This window comes from Manacus candei, unplaced genomic scaffold (assembly GCF_025592945.1).
Source record: "Manacus candei isolate 608988 ecotype Guabito, Panama unplaced genomic scaffold, ASM2559294v1 h1tg000011l, whole genome shotgun sequence".
NCBI classification, from domain to species: Eukaryota; Metazoa; Chordata; class Aves; order Passeriformes; family Pipridae; genus Manacus; species Manacus candei.
In genome coordinates this window covers 13,303,231-13,322,518 of record NW_026138059.1, presented here as the reverse complement: position 1 = coordinate 13,322,518, position 19,288 = coordinate 13,303,231, and the positions used below count along the sequence as shown (strand labels likewise).

The 19,288-nt window shown below is 33.6% G+C and overlaps 2 protein-coding genes across 7 annotated transcripts in view; one reads left to right on the top strand and one right to left on the bottom strand.

Annotated features, from left to right (window-relative positions):
* The window catches only part of MCPH1 (microcephalin 1), a 73,204-nt gene that overhangs the window by 5,353 nt on the left and 48,563 nt on the right, over window positions 1–19,288 (bottom strand). Inside the window, exons 10-12 of one of the 5 annotated variants that reach the window (XR_007902865.1) lie at window positions 17,428–17,483; window positions 15,105–15,214; window positions 13,995–14,039 (exon numbers count right to left, since the gene is read on the bottom strand). The exons of 1 other annotated variant lie outside the window; for it this stretch is intronic. Coding sequence is in view for 1 of the 4 variants with exons in the window: in XM_051778102.1 (XP_051634062.1) it covers window positions 18,838–18,903 (66 nt within the window). In the remaining 3 variants the exon portion in view is untranslated. Of the gene's footprint in view, window positions 1–13,994; window positions 14,040–15,104; window positions 15,215–17,427; window positions 17,484–18,269; window positions 18,904–19,288 lie in introns of those variants that run through there. 3 more of the 5 variants (XR_007902866.1, XR_007902867.1, XM_051778102.1) reach the window with 3 other exon arrangements.
* The window catches only part of ANGPT2 (angiopoietin 2), a 46,465-nt gene that overhangs the window by 20,408 nt on the left and 6,769 nt on the right, over window positions 1–19,288 (top strand). The window contains exons 2-8 of one of the 2 annotated variants that reach the window (XM_051778114.1): window positions 1,255–1,410; window positions 3,463–3,584; window positions 5,186–5,418; window positions 7,669–7,796; window positions 14,471–14,572; window positions 15,117–15,283; window positions 18,050–18,180. In XM_051778114.1, coding sequence (XP_051634074.1) covers window positions 1,255–1,410; window positions 3,463–3,584; window positions 5,186–5,418; window positions 7,669–7,796; window positions 14,471–14,572; window positions 15,117–15,283; window positions 18,050–18,180 — 1,039 coding nt within the window. The remainder of the gene's footprint in view (window positions 1–1,254; window positions 1,411–3,462; window positions 3,585–5,185; window positions 5,419–7,668; window positions 7,797–14,470; window positions 14,573–15,116; window positions 15,284–18,049; window positions 18,181–19,288) is intronic. The other variant, XM_051778115.1, reaches the window with a different exon arrangement.

Sequence of the window (19,288 nt, the reverse complement as noted above, 5' to 3'; positions counted from 1 at the left end):
AGTAGCTCTTTGATACCTGAGATGTCTCACTCTTTCTTTTTTTTTTCCTCTGTATGTCCTTTTTTCCCCCCATGGTTTGATAGAATATGAAATCATAAGATGTTTTTCCTCACTGATATGAAAAGTAGCCATGCAGTAACGTTTAAAGTTTCTCCTTACTACAAGCCATCATTCATATCAAGATAGCATTATCAAAATGATATTTTCAAAAATTCAAGATATCAATCTGTTTTACCATTTTACTTAGATTAGGAATTGGTCATGTGTTATAATTTGTGCTTAATGACATTAGCTATTTGTTATTAGCTAGTATCCTCTTGGTAGGTACAGCATGAAGTTCAAAATTTATTATGGTTCTCTTGTTAGAACAGTGTTGAAGTAGAACTTTGATTCTAGAAATTTCTAGAAATTTCACCAGTCAATGGTTTGAGTTCAAACATAAGCCATGAAAGAAATATGAAGTATTAGCAATGTTACTGAGAAAATGGTATTAAAGAAGTGTGGACAAAAATCAGACTGCTTTTTGATAATCCAGACAGGTGGAAGGAGACATGTATAAGGTTACTTTAATTTTATCCTTGCTACTTATTTTCTCCTTGCTTTCCTTGAAAGCTGGGTACTCTGTTATAAAATGACTACTAAAAAAGCCCAATTACAGAAATTACTTCAGAATCAAGTATTTTAAACAACTTTTGCATTCCTAAATCCTAAGCATTTAAAGTATTTATAGGTTTTTCTATGGTTTCATGTCTTTATTTGAAATTCTCTCTGACAAAAATGTGCATGTAAGAGTTTTAAATGACATCTGACCTCTTCTCTGACTACTAGTCATGTGACGAAAAATGCTTTTGAAAATATTTAACTGTAAATACAGGAAGATGACTAAACTCTTAAACTTTTGTCTTCTAAAAAATTCCCATCGCTGCCAAAGCTGGTGAAGCTCCTCTGATGGTTAAAATAGTGGGAGCACTAAGGCAGAAAATCTTCCAAGTGCCCACAAGCATTCTTACCACTGTACCTTCTATCTACCACTGCAAATCTCTGTTCCTTCCCTTAGAAAATGAGTGGCCACACATTCCTTATCACATTTGCCCTTCCTCTCACAGAACTTAACATTGGGAAACTTCACATAAATACATAACAAGGACAAGGAACAAATTTGTTCAGCAAGGCAGCAAGCAGGTTTACTGTACTACCTCCCTTTCCAACATTTTAAAGAATGCAACTATCTTCTCTCTTTCCTTTCCCATGTAGCTTGAGAATTACATCCAAGACAGTATGAAGAAAGAAATGGTAGAGATCCAGCAAACTGCAGTGCAGAACCAGACTGCAGTAATGATTGAAATAGGCACAAACTTACTAAATCAAACAGCTGAACAGACCCGCAAATTAACAGATGTTGAAGCACAAGTAAGTAATGAATTTCAACCTAAAAATGCTTCTGCTTCCCAAAAACTACAACTATACATTTAACACCGTTTATTGTTACACTATTTAGTTCAACAATTACAAGTCAATCATTATCACCAAGAGCTCCACCCAGCCTAAGGATACATTAGTATTTGATAATACCTAGTTCCATCTCAAGCCCAGTGTTGTCACCTGAGTGATTTCCTTTACAGCAGGATTTGAAGTAAGTCCAGCAAGATAACTGTTACATTAATCTTTAAACAGAATGTACTTAAAACTACTATACTATATCTAAGCATCAGTTGGGTCCTAGTGTGCTTTCATACAACCTTCATTGTATATCTCTGTTGATTATTCACCACTAGCTAAAAGAAAGTTCCTTCAAACTGCCTTTGCTCCATTTACCAGGTTCATTGCTTCTTAAAATTGAAACTTTTCTATTTTTTTTAACTTGTCAAGAAAAATGTGTCTTTTTAATGAATGCTTTCACAGATACTCTAAGCGGATCCAGCACAATGCACTGTATTATGGATAACAGAGGGATACATAAACAAATCTGAGATAAATCAAGAAAAAAGAAATTAGAAGGCTTCTAGAAAAGCATATTCACACAGAAGTAAACCTGCCTGCTGTACATATTACTTGCTAACTTACTTTAAAAAAAAAGGGTTTATCTTTAATTATGGTTTAATTGAAAAACATTAACATTCTGTTAAACAGAATGCAGATATTAATAGGAGGACAAGTCCAATCAATGTAGAATGGCATGCATTTGTATTTTTGCAGACATGGTGGGAAAATTCAGACATATAACTGCCAAAACACATAATGAATATAGCATGCAGCACATAACATTTTATATAATATAAATAGCATACAAAATCTAAAATCCTTGTTAGACATTTTACTATCTGTAGAATTCATCCAATGAATAAAATTCCACTTTTTAACAAGTCTTTGTGAATTCTTTGATAAACTGATAGTTCATAGCTCACAGAGGTACTGAATTTAACTTTCTGATTGCATTATTCAGGAGCCTAATATTTTGCACATGTTGAGAGAATGTATTTATTCATTCACTGTAATGTCTTTATGGAAATTACTCAATTATTTTCTGCTTAGAGGAAGAAAATCCTGACTGTAACTTTCCTTCTCTGCTTGAAATTACTGGTGACTGGGTTTAAGGCTTAATTAGCAACATAAGGAAATTAACCAAACAATTGCTCTCTCAAGGACACTTACTTCTGGCAATAGTTTTCAATTACACTTAAGTGTGAAATCATGTCCTGAATGACTGTTTAACATGAAGGACATGAGTAATCAATTCTTCCTGTCAAGGAAAGCCAAATTCTGTTGAATTAAAAAAAGCTGTTCTAAAACAATGAGAAAATATTTCTAGAAAACATGCCTCAAAGTAATGCAATCCCACACAGACCGAACACTATCTTCCATGTTTCCTAGTATCTGTATCTCTTGATTTAAAGATGCAAGTAAAGTGTAAACAATACATTTAGAAAAGGTAACATTAAAATGGAAAGAATGAATTGACAAAAGTGTGGTTCACATGAAAAACATTTGGAAATATAATTTGGGATTGAGAAAAATAGCTAGGAGGGAACTGTCAAGTGATTTTAGGACTAGGCCAAGATTTCAGCAAGTGAGAGAGTACATACTTTCTACACCAGACTGAGATAACAACTCAACTCATTCTTTGAGCAACAAGCATAACAGTTCCAGTAATGAAGTAAGAATTATCATAACAGAGGGGAAGGTATAACAGCAAAGCTAAAGTACACAGTAACTCTCATCCATTGATCAGAAATGTAGCAGACTACTGAAATATTCCCACGTAATAATAAAATTAGAGCAACTATGTGTATTCTTCTTCATTCTGATTCCATGAACATTTGTGCCCACATTAAGTGTTGAAAAATATATATTTTTAATCATAAGCTTAAGAAGAGATTTGCATGATTTCAGAACATAACAAAATTAAAATTTATATAAGAGAAGTATCTTAATTGTCAATTTTTTTTTGTAAATTTTATTTAGGTATTAAACCAGACAACCAGACTTGAACTTCAGCTTTTGGAACACTCTCTTTCAACAAACAAACTTGAAAGACAGATTTCAGATCAGACCAATGAGATAACAAAATTACAAGAAAAAAACAGGTAAGTTTGCCTATCAGCCCAACGAGATGCTATTCCCTGAAGTGCCCTCCTAATAGTTTTAGAAACAAATGTACTGAAGTAGGAAAATAAACCCTGGTACACAAGCTCCCCACACCCAGCTATGCTCATTACAAAGGACATATATTATTTAAAGCCTAGCAGATCATGCAGGTTTCTTCTCGTATTCTCTTTATATATCATTTTTCACTATTTAAAGTTCTCCTTTATTTAAGGAACTTAAGGCTAAAACTGCAGGACTTCTCAGTACGTCAGTTGTAGCCAATTTATATTCTTCTTTAGACTGATCAAGATGAAGTTATCAGTAACCTGATTCAAACTAATTGAGTGCAACCACATCTCCAAAATTTTATTTCCATGTAGTACACAGCTATCCTAATGAACAACCGGGTCATGGCCGCAATTTTTTTCTAACATGAGAAAAATAAAACACTAATCACATTCAATGTTCCCTACTAGTCAATGTTTGAAATTCAGACCAATATCCAACTGTTATTCTTATCCTTTTCTGTACTCAGCTGTGGTCCAAAGGCTCATACCTTTTTTCAGCTGGTTTTGTTTCCATATCACCAGGGTCTTATTTTACTTTTGGCAATAAATAGTTTACAGAGAAATTTAAAAGCAGCAATAACAGTAAGTTGTCTCCTTCAAAACCATGTTTTTTGATGAGAACCATATGTGCAAAGTGCTTTTTATTTTGAAAGAATTAGCTTAAAAAACCCATGAGACATGTTTTGACATTTTTGTTCACTAGTCTACTACACTTACATATGCTCCCTAAAGGTTTATCTACCAGCTTAAGAAGAGCAAGCATCCTTATCAAATGGAAAGCGAAGAAAATACTGAATTTTAAAGGTCACTTTTCTTTGGTGTTGAACTCAGCAGATCTTAGACTACTCTTGTAACATCCATGTAAACACAAAAGCATTGTTTCTCACCTAACAAAAGGCAATGTGACTTTGAGCTAATCTGCTTGAAACATAAGATTCAGGATTTTTTTTTCAATAATAACAATGGATTTTAGGTGAACTTCTGTCTTCTGGTCATGCACCTTTTAACATCAGCTTTCTCAGTGTCTGCATCAGAACAATTAGCAGTGAAATAATGTTCCATCCAGAGACCTAATCATACCAGCTCCAGAACTGGAGGTGGCTAACACATCTTCAAGTAACTATTTGCACGTTTCCCTGTCTTAATGCCATAACATTTATTCATATTAAGTATATATTTTAATTATAGGATGTTTGAAAAGTTCACAGTTTCATCTGTTTGAAGATGAGAATAAGTTTCATCTTTTAATAGGGTAAATCCATGAAATCTTAGTCACTATATCTTTAATAATGCTGAATTATCAAACACCCAAAAAGCCTGCAATACAGACTATAGCAGACAATGTTTTTTATTAATGTACCTATATAATAAATTAAAGCATATGTATGAAACTAAACTTTCATTTAGTTACATACTGCAGATATGGCATCAGAGAATGAAATTGAGTACTTATGAAGAAAGAAACTTCTACAACAGGCTTGACATCAGTTCAAAATTGTTTCTGGGGAGCCTAATTGTAATCTTTTATTTAGCTTTCTAGAAAAAAGAGTTCTTGAGATGGAAGACAAGCACACACTTCAGCTGAAGTCAATAAAAGATGAAAAAGATCAGCTTCAAGTCCTAGTATCCAGACAGAATTCTATTATAGAAGAACTAGAAAAACAGTTAGTTACAGCTACAGTAAACAACTCAGTTCTGCAAAAACAACAACATGATCTGATGGAGACTGTTCATAACTTGCTTACTATGATATCTACACCAAACTGTAAGTAAAAGCAGATATGCTTATATAATTTCTGTGCTATTTTCTAATTTATGTACATTATTACCTATAAAGTCTTACACCTAGTTTTGTCACACTTCTGCTTCTCAAAAAGTCTGTATTTTTTTGCCTGAGTTGATTAACCTACTTTTTAGGGGAGTAGGGGAAACAAACACATCATTTATGTGGTTTCTTTTCAACATTTTGTTCATCTCCTGTGGTTTACATTGGTTTGCCTGCCCACTTCTCCAGTGGTTCAACAAAATAGAGAGATGCCAAGTGTCATTCATCTCACATAGCATTCATTTGTGTGGCAATATACCAATTGACCAATCTAGGTTAGAATGCATGATGTAGGTCTGCAACATTTCTTCCTGGCTCACACAGGTTGTTTCTGCCACCTCTCATTGCTTTATGCACATAGAGTTCATCAAAGAAAGGACAAATTATAGTGGCTGCTAAAGGCAAAGGAATCAGCACAGGCATAGTTTTTACCCCCAACAACAGAAAGCAGCAGCCCAGGCCAACAGGTACTCCCAAAAGTCCTCCACTGAAGTTTCCTTGGTCATCCTAAAAATCCCTCAGCCTAGCAAATTTATAGGCAAGAATCTCACCCCTAACTGCCTGACAACCCTGCAACAAATTATAGCCACAGAGCATAGCTTCCAAATTTGTGCAGGTTCACACGCTCCATAGAAAACCCCACACAAACCACAAAGTTATAGCTACACAAGATTTAAACATTCCTTGCCTTGAATTTTATGTCTGATATGGAACCTGGACAAATTAAGAAGGTATAGTTGTTCCATAGAAAAGAGTGTAGAATCTGGCGCATTTGCCCATAAAGTTCTCAGGGCTTAAAATATACACACATACAGAACCCCTAAAAAAGGATTTAAAATTAAATACCAGAAAAAGTTTTTAAAAGTTGTCATTACACCATAGAAGACAGTACAGGTAGTCTGTGTTACATTACTGCAAGTTAGATCACAGAAAAGGAAAAGTGTTCGGAAGTCCTTACTTTCAGTAGTATCCCAAATAATATGATGTTGTAGGTTTTTCTAAACAAAGTAAGTCCCAAGTTTTTTTGTCTTGATAACTGACGCTATCCCCTTAAATGCCATTACCAAGGCTGTACATGTTCCTGCTGATGTTATCTGCTATGCTAGTGCACAAATAAGTAAACAAGTCAAAGTCATGTTGGCTACAGCACTGTTAAACCCAGAGTGGAAAAAATAATGAATGTTTGCCAAAAAGACAAAATTAGCAGGGAAAGCTTCTAAGACAGTATACAAACAATAGAGTGTGGAAAAGCAATTAAAACACTGAACGTGTTATTTTTATATGTAAGGCAAAACACTTAAACAGGTAAATAATGAATAAGCAAGCTAAAACCAACATAATAAGCAACTGTAATATAAGCATGTATTTATATGGCACCTAAACCTTTGTAGTAACTGACTGTGCTTTTTAGATTTAATTAAAAGGGAAAACACATGGAACCAACCCCAAAAGGTTCAAATATGAAATATCAGTCAGCAGGCAAAATGCCAGGAAATTCCAACCTCCATAGTTATAAAGTACTGAACGAAAAGATGAACCTTAGATTGTTCTGTAGAATAAGAAGGCTTAGACATATGAAAATGTATTTTTTTGCACAAATCAATTCCAGAAGGGATGTCTCTTCAGTGGGTTGGGCTGAGCTGCCAAGCTTCAGTTTGGTACATATAAACTTGTTCCTGCTAGGCACAGGGGCAAAGAAAAATATCTAAAATCTTTGTAAGAGTAGTTCCACCAATCTGCTGTATTATAAAAGATTTCCTAACTCTTACATTGGATTTTACAATATTAGAGTACTGCCCAAAAGTGATTCTTAATATAATCACTTGCTAGTTAAGTATTTATGTAGTAATAATTAATGAGCACATAGGTTGTAATACATGTAAGAGACCAGCAAAGGCAATGAGTGGAAGCAGAAACTGTTTAACTGAATGTCATGCAATATCCTTTCTTATTCAACATAAGTATTGGCATTTTTCAACTTATCAAGCAACCAGACTCCTATCAGAATAATGTCTCTAAATTATACAAAGTAACAACATACATAATAAGTATCTTGATCTGTCATTTCTTTCAGGGCCAGGCATATCTTTTGGAGCTGCAAAGCTTTACGCTGATTACATCATAAATTGCTTCTTAGTAACTTTTATTTGTCTCTTCTTAATGCCTTCATTTCAATTGTATTTTTAACAGCTAAAAACAACTTCATAGCTAAAGAGGAGCAAATCAGCTTCAAGGATTGTGCTGAAGCTTTCAAATCTGGACTGACAACAAATGGAATCTACACTTTAACAGTTTCAAACACGGCACAAGAAAAGAAGGTAGGATAAAGAGCTACCTAGGCATACTGGATGTTAAAAGTTATTTGATCTGGCAAATATGCTATTTTGAAGGCTAGTTAATAGTGAAGTTTACTACTTACCAAGGTCTTTTTATAAGCATTTCATCACTCCTAAGTCAGAATATCTAACAGGAAGAAAAAAGTCCTTGAGGTGAAATCTTGGCTCCTTTAAAATTAATGAGCATTTTGTTGTTTGCGTCAGCATGCCAGAATTTAATTCTTTTTTTTTTTTTCTGAAAAATTAATGCAGCTAAAGCAATAATGTACTGACATTTCTTTATAAAGTCTGTAACTCCATCAGAGTTGCTCTTGCATGATCTGCAGACTCCTATCTCCTCTTAAATTCTTAGTTTTTTCACATGCCCAAGTCCCTTCACATGGCAAAAGGAGGTAAAATCAGGGACGCAGAAGACTACTCATGGATGTATACTCATGACAGAGTTTTAAGGACATTTGTGTAACACTTGCATTAACAATTAGATCAGCACGACTGACCCTGGGTAACAGAGAGGATTTTTCTGGAAAATATTGCTCTGATTTAAATAAAAGGTGAGTTTGCAGTGGTTTCACTAGATCAGTTTAAATTCCTCTGTGGATAGTTTTTCCCTTTATGTTTAACTGAAATGAACTTCAGCATCAACCTCAGTTAAAGCCATACGCCATAGCTCTATAGAAGAGACCTTGAGCCAAAAATGGCATTCAGTAGATGAAACACTGGATGCCTGACAGATGCTCCATCTACCGAAATAAATAAAACGATAAAACTTCAGATAGTATAGGTCAGTTGAAACAGTCAACAGAATGTGAAAGGGAGAAAAGTCACACGTGGATTGTGAGGATAAAGAACCAAAACCTGTAGTGAGCATTGGGAGGAATGGGGCTCAAAAGATGAATGTTTGTTTTTAACTATTCAGACACAGATGAGCAGGCTAAAGGACATTTCAATATAAAAAAAAATGCTTAATCTATTTCTTAGAAAAACACTAAATAATTTTCTGATGTTTTTATTTTCTAATTTCTACTGTAGACATTTCCTTACACAAAAAAAAAAAAAAAGAAATATTTTATGGAATTCCAAAGGCTTTACTTTATTACGTCAGAAAAACTAACAGAAAATTTAAAAAAACAGAGAAAAATGAGTCATATATAGAAAGGCAATTGGTAAAACCCAGACAGAGAAAGCATTTTTTCCCCAAGCTTGGATAGCAAAGGTTTAGAAATGAAATTCACTAGTGATTAGTCTTTAAAGTGCCAGAACTTCATTTAGCCCAAGCCAGACTGTGATCTTTACATTTACAAAGCTCTCAGCTAAAGGAAATAAGAAATTTGTTTGGGTAAGACCTATAAAATACAATAGGTAAAACCTGCAATTTTTTGCAGATATAATCTAGAGAAATTATTCACAGTCTGCTTCTCTTGGGGAAAAAAAAGTTAGTTTTCTTGTCAAATATTCTAGTCTAAATACATCTGTTTCACAAGAAAATTAGTTACATAAGATGTCATAAAGTAAAGCTGAATGGTATTTAAATAGCACAGATATCTACAATCACAATTTTAAAAGCTAAAGGAGATGCAAGCTACTACATCTCTGAAGTAATAGATTGCAGCAGTCTTTGTTAGACATTTCAGGAAGGTTTACATTCCTTGGATCTCTTACTATTACTTGTCTCAAGTGTTCTTCTTTGGTGTTAATTTTACTGTCATATATAATATACAGAGCATGCATATTTTCTAAAATCAGATGCAAGTGCAGGGCATATTACAGAATGAAAATTTCTGTCGTAAACTTTACACTGCATTTTCAAAAGTAAAATCACAAATTTCATAGACTATAAAATACTAAATGCTTTACATTTGAACATGGAGGCTTAAAAAACTTAACATAAATACCCATTTTGGTAACTGACTAGGCTAAAAAGTAGTTAAAATGTACTAATTTAATTAAATTAGTATTAAATCAGTAATTTAATAATATTAAAGAATTTAAATTGTATTCTGTCCACTTCAGATAAAAAAAGACAGGGAAGGTTTTACTTACCATATGACATTGAAAATAAGAGACTAAAAAGTTTTAATCTGATGTTGATTTTTATACAAATATAGAGGAGTTGTCAAGGGAAGTGAAGGTTTAGGGATAATCAACATGTTACACCATTTTCAACTGTTTATGATGTGGATGGCTACTCAGACCAGGAAACAGAGTGACCTTTTTTATTTGCCAAAAGTGCTGCACTGCTGTTTATGTTTTCATCTTTTCCTCTTGTAACACCTTCTGACCTCTCAATGGGCTTATAAACAACTCCTGTGTAATCTGTAACTGATCCCACTTTACTAATTTGTCTCCCATCATAATCCAAAACTAAGGAACTGCATATGAGAGTTGAGAGGAAAACAATTATTTAATTCCATTAATATTTTCAAGCTTTCCTGTTCTGCACCAGGACAAAAGCTAAGTCCTTTTAAAAACACTGAGGAAAAACAGCAAAAGACTGCTGACACAAGGAAAAATGGCAGAGGCAAACCCAAGAAAAGTGAATAGTTTCATGTTTACAGCAACTGCATGAACCAATTAACCTCCTGGTTTTAACCAGGCAGAGTACATAAAACTGTTACCAATGTATTACTCCAAAGCTTAAAATAGTGACTGAAACAGTGGCTAAGGTCTTTCCCATTTCCACCCATGTTTAGCTGAATTTTTGTCCCAGAACTGACACACATTCAGAGCCAAGGCCTTTTAACCAAAACTTTCTCGCAGGAAGTGATTTTGGCAAGGTTGAATTCACCAACAAAATGGTTTATCATAACCTTCCAAGAAACTAGCTAGTAATTTCAAAAGGACCTTATGCCATGGACTTTATGTCTAAAATACACATACACATTGTTTCCAATGCCAAGCATTAAAAAAGATCATATGTGTAGCTTCACCAATACAGTAAGAATAAGTAAGATGATTTTGGTTTTTTTTCTGTGAATCTTAGAAGTCTCATCATCTGTCTTTTCACTGGTACCTGGTATAAGGGTAAATTAAATTATAAACAGTGTGTGTAGTTATTTTTTCCAGAACAAGGAAACTCGGACTGCAGTTCTTATCTAGTCACATCTCTAGGAGACAGAGAAAGCAGAGTACAAAATCATTGAACTGCACTTGCTTTAGCATAAAAACTGTAGTGGATCTTCATCCTGATAACTCAGCCTGAGCCTTACCATTCATAAAGTACGTCTGAAAACACTTACACCCCAAATACCCTCTCACAGTGCTACAGCTGCTAGAATTGTAAGCACTGAAACAGTTCACAAGATACTTCAAATATTCCCCATTCCAATTTGTTGTAACTTGAGAGGCTAATCTCTTTATTCTTTTTGGCATCTGTTTGAAGACTCCTGCTGCCTGTCTAATCTTGGTATCTATTTTTACTAGTTTTATCAAATGTTACATGTCTTCCTTTTGAATATAAAACCTAGGCTAGGTTGAAAGGTCAGAAGAGTTCTGTTCTAGTAATAAGTGATAAAAGAAAGCCTTAGAGATGACTGACATGAAATTTTTTTGGTGTGGAAATATACTCACAAATTTACATAAACTTCTTAAAATCGCTACTGGAAAAAAAAATCTATATGAGATTTTTATGGACATCTCCAATTTCTTATTATGTGCTTCAGTTCCTAGTTAGTTGCTTTTCCCTTTGGGAACAAATTTGCAGTACCCCAGCATTTATCCCAACAAACCTACAGTGCCTATAACAGCTAGTTGTCTTACCATTTGCTTACTTTCCTGCCTGTTGCAGGAATGTTTTATGTAGAACATCCACAGTCATTCACTGTTTGAGAATATTTTAATCTCATTAGAACAAAATAAACTGCTATTTAAAGGCATTTATTTCTTCAAAGTAATAATTCCAACTGAATCAAAATTTAGATGATAGGCATCAAGGAAATAGAATGTAACATGCCTACAGTAGCAATATCGACTGGACTTGCAGCTCAAGTAAATTAATACATGAGCTCCTACTGTACATACTTAAAAACTCCATGTTTCAAAGAAGGGTGAAACAGTTCTGTTCTCCATCAGACTGCTTATATTGTTCTTTCAAGTGGGGTGAAGCTTCAGAATCAACAACTTTCTCTACAACTAATGATATTTTACCACTGTTAAATCAGCTTTTTAACTTGTAGCAATGCTTAACAAAAGTATCTGCATCTGCTTTAGCCCATTCTTAGTATCCTTCCTCATAGCCCTCTGTGGAAATTAGTTTTCACATATACATGTAGATTACACTTCATGAGTTAGCTTTCTGAAACAGACTGATCTCTTACATCTTCTGCCTTTCCTTTACAAGGTAATTTTTATTTTACTACATTTAATTTATATACTGTTACCAATTTTTTACTGGTCATTAAATAAAGATGTTAGTAAAAACAAAGAAAAACCAGGCTTTGAGATGTAAGAAATTACACACATCAGTACAAATTAAAGTTGCTGCTTTCAATTAAATTCCATTCACATGATATACTTTAAGAAGTAATCCCTAATCCAACTCTTTTCCTTATGTATTTTATCTTTCCTAAAAATCTCAAATTGAATGTCTTATGATTCTCTGATGTTGAACAAAGAGTCTAGATACAAGCTTAAAATAAAGTATCTGCTTTGGATTTCTAATGTGCTACAGCCTATTGAAACACTAATATATTTAATATTTCCAGCTGTAAGGGCTTTCTTTCCCTTCAAAAGTCTGATGCCTTTGAACAGTATATATGACACTGCTTGAACTGTAAATACCCTGTTTGAATTATATAAATATGTACGTGTGTGTGCGTATCACATACGTACAATCCACATACCCTAAAAGAGCCAACTACATTGAAAATTTAGTAAGGAGTACACCCTACTTCCTAAAACGACACATATAAAACTGCCATAGGACAGAAGGAAATTCTGGCTTCTCTGAAGTCACGCTTTTTCAATGAATTTCCGGGATGTTTAACAGTTCAAAGAGCTCAAATCTGCTAACTGCTAACACTGATAAGCCAGTGACCCAAAGAAGAGGATGAAAAAGCCATACAGGTTCAGTGTCATTCAGTCATGATCTGGGACATCTATAGGCACATTGTGACAAGCAGCAGTAATAAATTAGGTAATAAGTAAGACCACTGAGAGAATTTTTAAACAAGGAAGGAAACATCCGAATTCATACTGAGATGCTTGGCTAGGTTTTTTATTTATTTATTTATTTATTTATTTATTTATTTAATTAGTCTCTACAGATGAAATATCCTATCAAAGTGTAAGAAGTCAAATCTTAGCTCCACAGCTGTAAATGGGAAGATGCAACTTCACTTAATAGATGAAAGATCTAGAATACAGATTAGAAGTTAATGTAGTTTAATACTCAAAATAGAATATAAAAACTTTTCAAAGATGTGAAATAATTCTGAAGAAGACTCAAAACTTTAGTATCTTGGCAGGAAGTTGTAAAAAAAAATTAAATTTACAAATGAGAGAGCATTAACTGTGAACTCTTCAGACAGGAATACTTGTACAAGCAATTTAATATTTTTCTTAAAGATAGTATTGGTACTAACATGCAATTTAAACAGATCCTGACTTCACTTTGCCTTTCATTGTACTGAGTTACACCAGCTTAGCTCTACTAACTTCACACATCTAGCTATAAGTTCTGTTAGTTTCAGAAAAGCAGAATTAGATGCAACAATTTCAAATCCTTTCTCAAGAAAAATTGTACTAGATATTCACATATTTACAAAATTTTCTTGTTAATTTGTCCCCTATTTCTCCCAAAGATTACTCCAAAATTCCTGTTAATTGTCAAAAGACTTTTTTTCCATCAGCATCTCCCCAATACACTGGCACCTTCAGTAATACCTTTCATCTCTGACACTGTAGTGATTTAATCTAGAAGGAGATTGACTGAGCAATAAACTTGAATTTTATGTCCCAGAGATGCATTTATTGGGAATTCTAAAACTGAGTTCAGTGAACTGCTATTACATGTCAGTCCTTTCAAAGTTTTAGCAATGACTTGGTAAAATTAAGGTGATTTAGGAATATTTGGAAACATCTTATAGTTGTTACTTTTTTGTTCAAGAATATAACATATCCATTGCAGTCTGTATAACATGGCTTCAAGATTTAAGTTTGAGATAATAACTGTTCTACACTTACATTTAACTTTGGGGTCAGACCATTTGCAAAGGCACTGAACAATGACTGTGGAAATAAAAATATATTTCAGTTTGCTCACTGCCTGAACTTGACAGTATACTCTGAAAAGCCATGGGAAACTTGAACAGATCTCTCACAAAAAAAAAATGGAGAAGTGAAAACATCTTTTAGAAAAAATATATCACGAGGAAACTCACAAAAATACCGGTGCAAGAGGGAAGCATAGAATAAGAAATTACATTCCTTTTTTTTTTCTTCCTTTAACAGCAGCTACCAGCTATTCTTAAGGTGTCATTTGTATTCTGTTAAGTGTGATACAGAGGAATATACAGAGGAATCACATTTATTTGTGGACAACCACAACTGATTTGTATGATAGCTATGAAAAACCTGCATTTTTAACACATATTTTGCACAACTTGCCTTTCTGGTTTTGTTTTGCTATGACTTATGTTGTTACATACTTACTCTGACAGGCCTATTGTGACATGGAAACTGGTGGAGGAGGTTGGACAGTTATTCAGAGACGTGAAGATGGCAGTGTGGACTTTCACCGGACATGGAAAGAGTACAAGATGGTAAGCAATGTTTTCTGAAGCCTTAAATATTAGTTATTATTATCTGAAATCTAATACACTAAAGTTACATTAATAGCATCCTTAGAATGTAAACAACTTTAAAAAGTTGTCTATGTCCTTAGATGCTCATCTAGAAAATGTCAGAGTCCAATAAGTTGTTTGTCTAAGCAGACTAGCAAGTGTGATGTTTGTTTTTAAAGAGAAACCTTACTTTTCTTTAATCAACTGTTCCATCATATGTCTACATTTTTTGAGTTATTTATATTTGTGTTTCTAGTGGCAACAGTCGAAACTGCTCCAAATCTATGAAGTAATACTGATTCACTGTTTCAGATTCCTGAGCTTGTCTTTGCTGAAATTAACTTTTTGACATATTACAGACCAATAACTCTCATAGACACAGTAAAATTCTCAGTTGACAGACTTGAAAACTATTAAACTTAAAAACAGATAAAGTGATAATTTCAAATGCAAACAAAAAAAACCTCAACAAAACAAAGCTTTAATATAACATATAGTTTAAAATATATACCTTGAATTACAGGGATTTGGTGATCCTGCTGGGGAATACTGGCTGGGAAATGAGTTTGTTTCTCAGTTGACTAATCAGAAGCGTTATGTTCTTAAAATACACCTGAAAGACTGGGAAGGAAATGAGGCGTATTCATTGTATGACCACTTCTCTCTAGCAAGTGAAGAACTAAAATACAGGTAAGCAGAAAAATCAGACTTGAATAAAACAAAGCTCTGATAGTAATAATTCTAAACTGGGTAGATGCATGAACTTATTTTGTACAAATCTTGATTGTTTTCCATTTCACTCAGAAAATAATGCTTGCTCCATTTTTTACCTATTGCCTAAAAAAAATTATTTCTTTTTCCAAAGGAGAAAATGTGTATTTTACTAGTGCACACCAGATTTTAATGGACCTATTAATTATGCTCCCATCATCCTTAAATGTAAAGCTTCAAATGTAAAGCTTCATAATTTCTTCTTACATCTTAGTTAGAATAAGAAATAATATAAATATTAAAGAAATACTTTTTATATAAATACTATCATAATATTATACACTTTTAGTAGTATCATAGTATTATACATTTTGAAATAATATCATCCACAGCTGAAATATATGGGCAGTTCATAGTTCATTCTCCCAGCTCTCTGTAAATGCAGTAGATACTGTTTGATTTGCTTGAGAAGAAGCTAGAGACTCCACAGTATAACAGATGCTTTCCTACTACATGGTCCATGAAATGTTTCTCTTTAATAATCGTACAGAATCATGGAGCTTTAGGTGACTGGACAGAAAAATTACCTACATTTAGGTGAATTTCTCCAAGATTTCTAGCAGCTATTTGTTGTAAATAAAGTCAGTCTGACACCTGAGAGAACTGATGCTGTTATTTCAACTCAAGTCTTATATGCAAGCAAAGCAATTCCAAACCATCAGCATCTGCCCCCCACAAGACATTAGATCTTAATGCCTTGGTAGTATACAGTTGTCTCAGCTCCAAAGTAAATATTTTTTCATCTGGAAGCAGTCAGAATCTACAGCAGAGATTTTTTTTTTTAAGCAATGCTTTAAAATACTTAGAAAGGCAACCTTTGCAAATTGGGTCATTACCCTTGTCTATTTACAATATTAAAACATAATTACTGAAAACTAAGATGGTAAAAGAAACTTTCTTATAATATGCAACCAAACATGGAACGCATCATAACATGGAGTGGTTTAAAGAATATATTTAACATTATGAAAAAGAAAAAAAACAAAGTAAGTATTCAATTAAGAGTATTTTCAATGCCCCATCTGGAGGGCAGTGTTCTAGGCCAGGCTGGACAGGGCTTTGAGCAATCTGTTTTAGTGAAAGTGTCTCTGCCCGTGGCAGGTGGATTAGAACTAGGTGATCTTTACAGTCCCTTCCAACTCAAACCATTCTATGAATTTGTGATCCATTACATAAAAAAAGATTAATACATTCCAAATGCTGGGAAGACTATGGGTTGGACCATAAAACTGAAATTTCTTTATAGAAAAACTGAGATCAGAATGGACTTTGAATCAAACTTTCTGACCTCAAAGCTAAGAAGTCAAACCAGGTTGCTCAGGGCTTTTCACTTATGTCTTGATAACCTCCAGAAGTGGAGACTGCACAACCTGCTTGTCTGTCCTCATGGCAAAAAAAGTTTTTCCTGATACCTAGTCAGAACCTCTCATTTCGATTTCCATCCACTGCCTCTCATCTTCTCTTATATTAAGATATACTTTTAAAAAATTATTAATAACAGTAAATGAATAATACTGTGCTTACATTAGACTTCAAATTATATTTAAGGATCAAGCCTAGGTGCATACATTATACTTGGAAATTTTAATATAATTTATGTTATAAATTGGCTTACATAATTTTGAACTCACCTTAAGAAAAAAAAGAATAATTTTTTGAAAAGACATTTTTGAGAAATCTGTAATGAGCTGATCTTTTGAAAGCTAAATGAGTAAAAATTCATTAATTCAATATGTTTTCAAATAAGGAATATAAAATGTGTTAAAATAATCTGTTAAACCCCCAAAGACAACTTCTATCATAAGCAGAGAATTACATGCAAGATAAAGATTGACCAAGGGACAAGTCAATTCTCCTCTGAGATTCAGATCTCCTCCTTAAACGAATAGAATGCCTCTGAGAAGCATGAGGTATCCGATACAGAAATGCAACCACCAAAGAGATACTATGGGAGTAGAGGGTTCAAATCCTTCCAGTTCGGTGCTCTGTCTCTCCCCGCTGCGACTGCATCAGCACCTGTGTAAGCACATCCCAACACAGCAGCAGCCTCACTGAAAGCTTACCTTGCCAGGGAATTGAAGAAAACTTAAATACCTGCAATGATTTCATGCTAATAAATCTATGAGGGATGTGAAAAGGAAGAATAATTAGGAAAGTGGAAAGGGAAACACTGAGCAATTTTTAAAATGCCAGTCACTAGCTTGTAATTAATACTCCAGATAATGCTATTATTTCTGATATATGCAGAGTTGTCATGATAAACTGCTATGCTGTGTAAATAGCAAAATGGGAACCAAAATTTTTGTTTTAAACTTTTAAACTTAATAAAAAAATATTTTTATTACTGTGGCATGAAAGTAGAACAGTATATTTCAGTATTAAGAAATACATGATCTACAAGAAAAATTCCAGGAGTTATTATATACTTGCTCTAATTTGCTTCTAATATGATGACATGAACATCATCTCTATAAATGTGGAGGCTGTTCATGAGAATATTGTGCTGACCATTTCTATTCATATGAAAACATTATGCTGAAAAACAGCTTACAACAGTACATTGGCCAGAAGAGAACTTAACTATTTGAACAGGATATTTATTGCAAAGTATTCCATCATTATTTTGCAGATCAGATACCATCAACTTCCACTTAATAATTGTTTTTCCATTTCTCACTTCTACAGGATTTACCTTAAAGGACTTACTGGGACAGCGGGCAAAATAAGCAGTATAAGCCAACCAGGAAATGATTTTAGCACAAAGGATGCAGACAATGACAAATGTATTTGCAAATGTTCACAAATGTTAACAGGAGGTAGGAATGTTTTTATGCTTTTCAGTCTTCCTATTTTTATTGGCAGTGAAATTGTCTACGAGATAAACAGTGATAATTTTGAATTAGTAAATTTTGACTACTAGTATGGTGACTCCAAATGAAGTACTTTATCATTTTACAATGGTTAGTTAAAGTAAAACAAGAGAAGTTAAAAGTGGAGGAAAAAAAGTCTCTAAAGCTGGGCTACAAGAAAGTCTGTAATTGTGGAACTAACCAGAAAGACAGCAGATTCTTCCTCCAAGGAATGAAATAACAGTCACAACTCCCTGAAAAAAACCTGTTTCAGACATCCAGCTCGTCAGTGAAATGGCTCCTGATTCTTTAGGCATAAACTCTTTCCCTAACTACCCAGAGGAGAAAATCCCCAAAAGCTGCTGTGTACTGCACGTGCTACGGAAGGCAACACGAATTCTAAATATATTTTGATATAACTATGAAGTGGTAAAGATACATCACCAATATATCTACATTTTTCTAATGATCGTTTACTAGTTATTTGAGTTCTAAGTGATATTTTTATCTTCAACCAAATTCTATAATTTTTTAATCTAAAATTCCGCATTCTGAAATGTAAACAAATTCTTTGTAAATTTGACTTCTCTTCCTGTTATCTCTTAAGCAACGGTTTGTTTTCCTCTAGGGCAAGTTGCAAGAAAAAAAAGACAGCTTCAGTTTATCCAAAAGGATAATTGGATTACTGCCCTGCAAAACAGAACACATATACTATCACCATCATAACAGAAGTATAAAAATAATATTAATAAAAATAAATTTTCCTTATGACCCACTAACAGGTCAGGACTATAAGGATACACAATGAGGGCTGGTTTTTTTTCCTTTTCCTTCTTACCAAGTTTCAGAAGGTTTTGAACTGATCTGCACAGAGAACTGAATTAACCCTCTAGAAAGAATTGAGTTCAAATCTATGAAGAACAGGAATTTACCACAGAGTAAATAAAATCAAACACAACTTGATATCATTATAGTTCGTGTTCTGCCCTCAGACTGTCAAAAATGTTTGATGTTGTTAAGCTTGATTGAACACCTTCCCTTCTCAATTTTAAAGTACAATGTATTACATAAGCTT